This window comes from Cherax quadricarinatus, chromosome 14 (genome assembly GCF_038502225.1).
Source record: "Cherax quadricarinatus isolate ZL_2023a chromosome 14, ASM3850222v1, whole genome shotgun sequence".
NCBI classification, from domain to species: Eukaryota; Metazoa; Arthropoda; class Malacostraca; order Decapoda; family Parastacidae; genus Cherax; species Cherax quadricarinatus.
The window spans coordinates 10,120,348-10,127,847 of record NC_091305.1 but is presented as its reverse complement, the minus strand read 5'-3'; the positions used below and the strand labels follow the sequence as shown (position 1 = coordinate 10,127,847).

The window sequence follows — 7,500 nt, the reverse complement described above, 5'->3', positions numbered from 1 at the left end:
TTTGGACATCCCTCTGCGCTCAGTAATGGGATAAAAATATATAACACTATACCAAATATTTCATCATGTCTATATTATTAATACGACCAAAACTAAGCGCTAAACCCATCATGTTTATAACATACCACCATTAAGGATTAGCAATATAATACAGAGGAACATACAATTACTGTGACAATTAAAATAATAAAAATTCAAAATTATATAATCAATGCACAAATCCTGAAATAAAAGGAAATATAATGCTGATTTTAAAACATGAATCTTTAATATCCTAAAAACAAATAAATAAATAATATATATATATATATATATATATATATATATATATATATATATATATATATATATATATATATATATATATCAGTTGCCGTGTTCCTTCCTCAAGTGAATGTGACCGGACCTGACTAGGTTGGGGCATTGGCTTGAGCCAGTAGGAGACTTGGACCTGCCTCACATGGGCCAGTAGGCATGCTGCAATGTTCCTTCTTATATATACATGCGCGCGTGCGTGTGCGTGTGCGTGTGTGTGTGTGTGTGTGTGTGTGTGTGTGTGTGTGTGTGTGTGTGTGTGTGTGTGTGTGTGTGTGTGTGTGTGTGAAAGAAGTGAATGTTTTCAGACATTTAGGAGTTGACGTGTCAGCGGATGGATTTATGAAGGATGAGGTTAATCACAGAATTGATGAAGGAAAAAAGGTGAGTGGTGCGTTGAGGTATATGTAGAGGCAAAAAATATTATCTATGGAGGCAAAGAAGGGAATGTATGAAAGTATAGTAGTACCAGCACTCTTATATGGATGCGAAGCTTGGGTGGTAAATGCAGCAGCGAGGAGACGGTTGGAGGCAGTGGAAATGTCCTGTCTAAGGGCAATGCGTCGTGTAAATATTATGCAGAAAATTCGGAGTGTGGAAATTAGGAAAAGGTGTGGAGTTAATAAAAGCATTAGTCAGAGGGCAGAAGAGGGGTTGTTGAGGTGGTTTGGTCATTTAGAGAGAATGGATCAAAGTAGAATGACATGGAGAGCGTATAAATCTATAGGGCAAGGAAGGCGGGGTAGGGGTCGTCCTCGAAATGGTTGGAGAGAGGGGTAAAGGAGGTTTTGTGGGCGAGGGGCTTGGACTTCCAGCAAGCGTGCATGAGCGTGTTAGATAGGAGTGAATGGAGACGAGTGATACTTGGGACCTGACGATCTGTTGGAGTGTGAGCAGGGTAATATTTAGTGAAGGGATTCAGGGAAACCGGTTATTTTCATATAGTCGGACTTGAGTCCTGGAAATGGGAAGTACAATGCCTGCACTTTAAAGGAGGGGTTTGGGATATTGGCAGTTTGGAGGGATATGTTGTGTATCTTTATACGTATATGCTTCTAAACTGTTGTATTCTGAGCACCTCTGCAAAAGCAGTGATAATGTGTGAGTGTGGTGAAAGTGTTGAATGATGATGAAAGTATTTTCTTTTTGGGGATTTTCTTTCTTTTTTGGGTCACCCTGCCTCGGTGGGAGACGACCGACTTGTTGAAAAAAAAAAATATATATATACACACACACACACACATATATATATATATATATATATATATATATGGCCAATTGAAGCCTACTTCACAACTTAAATTCAATTAAGATTTCTATCCTGGGAGACCACTACAGATGTCATACTATCAACTGAAGAAGAAAATGGCAAGGAAATCCAAGAAGAATTTAACAAACTTTTTAAAGACGATGTCTCAGAGGAAACAGGTAATGCCAGGAAAGCCTTGGGAAATATACACTGAACAGGACTGGACAATGTATACAGATATAAAAAAAAAATTTAAGTTGATGGAGCTGGATACTTCAAATACAAAGGGACATGACAAGGTGTCACCATGGATTCTACAAGAGGGATCAGGAACACTGTCCAAACCAGTTGAAATCTACAATAAGTCAAGGACACTGGACAGTTGCCAGAGATCTGGAAAACAGCTAGGTAGTATCTATATTTAAGAAAGGAGAAAAGCAGGAAGTGCTGAACTACAGATTAGTTTCACTGACTGTAAATCATGCAAGGTAATGGAGAAGAAACACACTTAGAGAGGTGTTTTCATAAACAATAACCAGCAAATCTTGTCTTACCTACCTGTTGGAATTCTATGACAAAGTAATGGATGCGAGACAGGAGACACGGGAATGGGTGGTTTGTGCTTTCTTAGACTGAAGAAGGCATTTGATGCTGTACCCCACAAGATAAGGGCAAAAACTTGAGATACAAGCAGAAATAACAGGGAACATACTCTGGTGATCAAAGAGCACCTCAGTGATTGTCCGGGAAGAGCTGTTAGAATGGGGTAAAGTAACAAGCAGTGTATCAATGAGGACTGGTATCAAGATTAGTACTGTTTCTGGTTTATGTGAATGACATACCAGATGAGACAGATTTTGATGTACCCCTGTTTGCTGATGTAAAATTAGAATAGAGAATAAAAATAGATAAGGATAGGGGGTAAAAAAATGCAGAAATTGATCTGGACAACTGCAAGATTGGTCAGATAAATGGTTACTGGGATTCAACCCCAGAAAATGCAAGTTTATGAAGACTGGGGAAGTGGCCAGAAGACAGAGCACAGAGAATATGCTTTCATGGAAAAAGAGGCCACACACCTCACTCAAGGAGAAAGACCTAGGGGTGAGCACAGTGCCTAGCATATTGCCAGAGGCTCACATCAATCAAATAATTTCTGCAGCTAATGCTTGTCAGGTAAATCAAAGAGTAGCTTTCAGGAACCTCAACAGTGGACCATTCCAGGCCCATCTTGGAGTATGCAGCTTTGGCATGGAACCCACACCTATAAAAGCATGTTAAGAAATTGAACATGAAGGGGTATGCAAGGAGACGACTTTCAGAGCCACGAGAAGAGGCTAATGCAACTGAATCTTACAATACAGGGGGACAGAAGAACCAAGGAGATATGATAATATACAAAATATTCTGAGGAACTGACAAGATAGGCAGATCACAGAGATAGGCTGTTTGAGGGGTAGGAAATAGGTACATAAGAGCACAGCTGGAAGCTCAAGACAGAGACAAGCCACAGGGATATCAGGAAGTGTTTCTATAGTCTCAGATGGTTGGGAAGTGAATGACCTCAGCAAAGTAGTGGTGGAGATAGGCTCCATATGCAGATTTAAGAGCAGGTATGACACAGCCAAAGCAGCACACTGACAGGTGGGGCCAGGAGCTAGGATTTGACCCATGCAATTACAGACAAGTACACACATGCAAGTACTAACATTAATATAATAAGGCAATCACTCAACAGCTACACTTCATGCAATATACACTTAATACGCTTATGGCAGAAAAGACGTTCAATAATACGGAGTATAATCTCAAAATACAAGTCAGTTCCAATTTAGCCCCAATAGTGATATTATGAATTCTTATACAATACACTGTTTATGTCAATCACATAATTATTTCCAAATAATGAATACCACCTTTTAGAATAATGAAAGCATAAAGTAACATTCATATACCAAGGGCATACAAAATGTTCTAAAATACTGTACTAACAAACACTGCTTAACTATAGCAGAGAATTTATCATTTAAAAGAACTTTTAATATGATCAATATCATACAGTACAACGATAAATTATGAACTCAAGAATTAACTGAATTTTGACAAGCTTGTGAACCTTCAATTAAATGTATTCAAAACCTAAGAGTACAAATGAAAATGCAAGACCATAATTAACAAACCGATATACTGTACTTAAAGACAAGAAAAAACATGTTAAATGAATACAATATATGCTGGTAATTAATATGATACAGATGTATCCATGATTTAATTTTATATAACTAGAGCATCTAAAACTAAGAAATAGTAGCAAGGTTCAAAATAAAACTTCAGGCAAAAAACTTTTTCAAAAGACAGCAGTTTTATATATAATTTTGGTTCAAATCAGCATGCTATTCCTAAAAAAAACAAAGCAAATTAACTCATATTTATGCTTCTACATGTTCAGTATGCTACTTTTAATCTAATAAGAGCACCATAATGCACCACAGTGATTCATACACGATCTGCAAACATTACATCCACCATAAAAGCATTTAGTTTTAAAATTTTCAAGTATCATAAAATATGCCTTTTACCATCTGTATGAGGCTTGCACACTGGCATGTATCACATATGAAAGATAAACACATCCACTGTTTAGTTTAGTGAAAATCATACCCTAGACTAAGGCAACAATAAATGATCTCCCAAGTACAGTACTTGCATGAACCTGGTCCATCAAAATTCATTTTCATTCAAGAGGCACCTCAACCAGACAGGGAGCAGTACTTCTTTCAAATGCAGAGAATGATACTTAAGATTCAAAATTACACTGACAAAGCACAGTTCACTGCAATGACAGATCTTTGGAAAATAGGAGGCTTAGTCAAGATTTATTATTTTCATCTCCAATTCATAAAAAGATACTTACGATCCACAAAGTGTCGATCATTGTATTTATCATACTTATGGTGTCGCGAACTTCTGTGGTGCCGCTCTAAAAATAAAAATTAACAAAACATACAATAAACTGAATAATAAAAAACATAAGAGATGGGATGAAATCATCCATCTAATGAACTCATTATAAAGCATGAAAAAATATTATTGAAAAGCATAGTTTACCATGAAAAACAAAAGGAAAAACTTAGAAGAACTATTTCTAAAGCAGTGTGTATAACACTAATTAAGAGACCTTCAACCTATGGTAAAAATATATTTAAGGTCAACTACAGCTATCATTCATCATGCACCTTATTTTTCTATTAGAAAATAACAATTCTGTCAGAGTACAATGGAAATATTCAAACCCTTAGTAAAGTTGTACAGTAATATTGAGCAGAAATTCTTAATTTCTTATGAACCAAGACCCAGATTTAAATTAAGGTAAGGAAATGCAAAGATTCCTACTGCTCATTCCAAAAGTTTGTAATAAAACTAATCCTCAAAGTACAAGGTAGATTCCAATCACCTTTTATACTGAATGTAAATATCCACAAACATTCAAAATTACCACTCTGTGATACTAATGTTTTCATTACCTTAACCTTTGACTGTTTCAGGCCCCTTTCTGAAACTGTCATTCTATGTTGCTAAATTTTTGAAAAAAAAAAAAAAAATTATTTTTTCTTATCAAATGATAGAGAATCTTTTCCCGATGGTAATGACACCAAAAGTTCGAAATTTGGTCGAAAACTCTTGGAATTACGCTCCCGCGAAGTTAGCGGTCTTGGCGACATATGCGTATTGGCGATTTCGCCGACTTTGAGCCCTATTTTCAGTCAATTCCGTTGTTCCAGTTGACCAAACTCATAGCTATTTCTTTAGAACTCCATTTTATCTATCAGCTGAGTACAAGAAACCTCCCATTTACCAATTTGGACTACCCAATATTGTGGTCAGAAATTGGCAATTTGGCCAATTTCACGCAAACTAAAAAAGATGCCAATTTCAAAATAGGGTCCAGAATAAACAAGGTAGACATTCTTGGCACTAAAATAACATATCCTCTGTTCATTAGTCACATCTCTAGGCCCCTCTTATATTATTATTGCTTTCTATTTTGATTTTTTATTCATACAAAAAAATACAAAATTTACTGTTATGCAGACTACTGCATTATTGTAAAAATGGTATAAATAATATCAGTGCACTAGTGAAAGAATATTAGACTCCCCAGTTGATGTGTATTGGATGTGTGGTGTGATTTGTTTACTCCTGAACATTGGTAAAAATCAAACATTTCCGCTACTTTGAGCTCAGTTTCAAGGTCGTTTTCATCACCAAAGTAATGAAAATCATCTCTATTTCTGTAATATGTTTTCCATTTTATCACCTAAGACCATGAAAATGCAAATACATCGATAAATACTATACGAAAATACACCTCAAAGTCAGCGTTTTAATCCAAAAAAACAATGTTTTTTTTTTTCTCATTACACACTGTGTGCTGCAGGATTTTTTTTATGTGGTGCACACTGACCACACAGACCCATTCTCTCACATGTGGGCCTACCAGCTTTCTTCCGCTTGATTTTTAGCCGCTAGAATTATTGAGTATACATACGTCTGAAACACTGGCTCGTAAGATGTATATATACGACCAAAACAGTCAAAGGGTTAAATAAAAGTCACAGGATTGTATGTGCCTTTTGACCTAGATTAATCTTTCACAAATAAATAAATAAATAAATAAATAAATATATCTTTTTTTTTTTCAACAAACCAGCCATATCCTACCAAGGCAGGGTAGCCCAAAATGGTCGTAAGTCGATATATATATATATATATATATATATATATATATATATATATATATATATATATATATATATATATATATATATATATATATATATATATATATATATATATATATATATATATATATATATATATATATATATATATATATATATATATATATATATATATATATATATATATATATATATATATATATATATATATATATATATATATATATATATATATATATATATATATATATATATATATATGTCGTGCCGAATATGTAAAACTGGTCAATTAGCAAGAACTCATTTAAAATTAAGTCGTCTCTAAAATTTTCAATTATACGTTTAAACATATATTTTTTTCATTATTGTTGATGTAAGAATTTATAATTTTGCACCAAAAGGAACTTAGAAAACTTACCTAACCTTATTATAACAATCTCAATTTATTTTAGCTTAACCCAACTCATTATATTTTATATTTGTTTACAGTAATTTAATACTAAACAAACACAGTGAAATATATTTTTTTCGTTAGGTTCAGAATGATTTTGGCGAAATTATTGCATACACAAATTTTCACTTGTCCTATATGGCAAGATGAGCATTGCTATTTAAGCCAAGATCGCAAGTTCTGCCTATTCGGCACGACATTATATATATATATATATATATATAATATATATATATATATATATATATATATATATATATATATACACATATAAATATATATATATACACATATAAATATATATATATACACACAGTGCACCCCCGCATAACGATTTTAATCCGTGCAAGAGGGCTCATTGTTATGCGAAATAATCGGTATGCGAATGAATTTTCCCCATAAGAAATAATGGAAATCAAATTAATCCGCAAGACACCCAAAAGTATGAAAAAAAATTTTACCACATGAAATATACATTTTCCCACACACAAAGAGAAGGATACATGCACAATAGTAGAGTAGTACAAGCACAGTATATATTGTGCATGTACTAGTCTACTAAATGAAGAATAAATGACACTTACCTTTATTGAAGATGCAGCAATGACTGATGAGACACTGTGTCCTGGGAGTGCCTTTTCCTCCTGAGTACTGTAGGTCCTGTTTGGCATTTTCTTCCAACAGGCCTTATCACACTGTGTATGCCACTCGATTCTTAAATCTCTCAAACCAACCTTTGCTGG

General features: G+C 34.2%; 1 protein-coding gene across 4 annotated transcripts in view; it reads right to left on the bottom strand.

The window, feature by feature from the left end:
* LOC128698641 (Segment polarity protein dishevelled) overlaps positions 1-7,500 on the bottom strand; it is a 94,926-nt gene that overhangs the window by 21,812 nt on the left and 65,614 nt on the right. For 2 of the 4 annotated variants that reach the window (XM_070084841.1, XM_070084840.1), the window contains exon 5: positions 4,479-4,544. The exons of the other annotated variants lie outside the window; for them this stretch is intronic. In XM_070084841.1, coding sequence (XP_069940942.1) covers positions 4,479-4,544 — 66 coding nt within the window. The remainder of the gene's footprint in view (positions 1-4,478; positions 4,545-7,500) is intronic. 4 annotated transcript variants of the gene reach the window in all.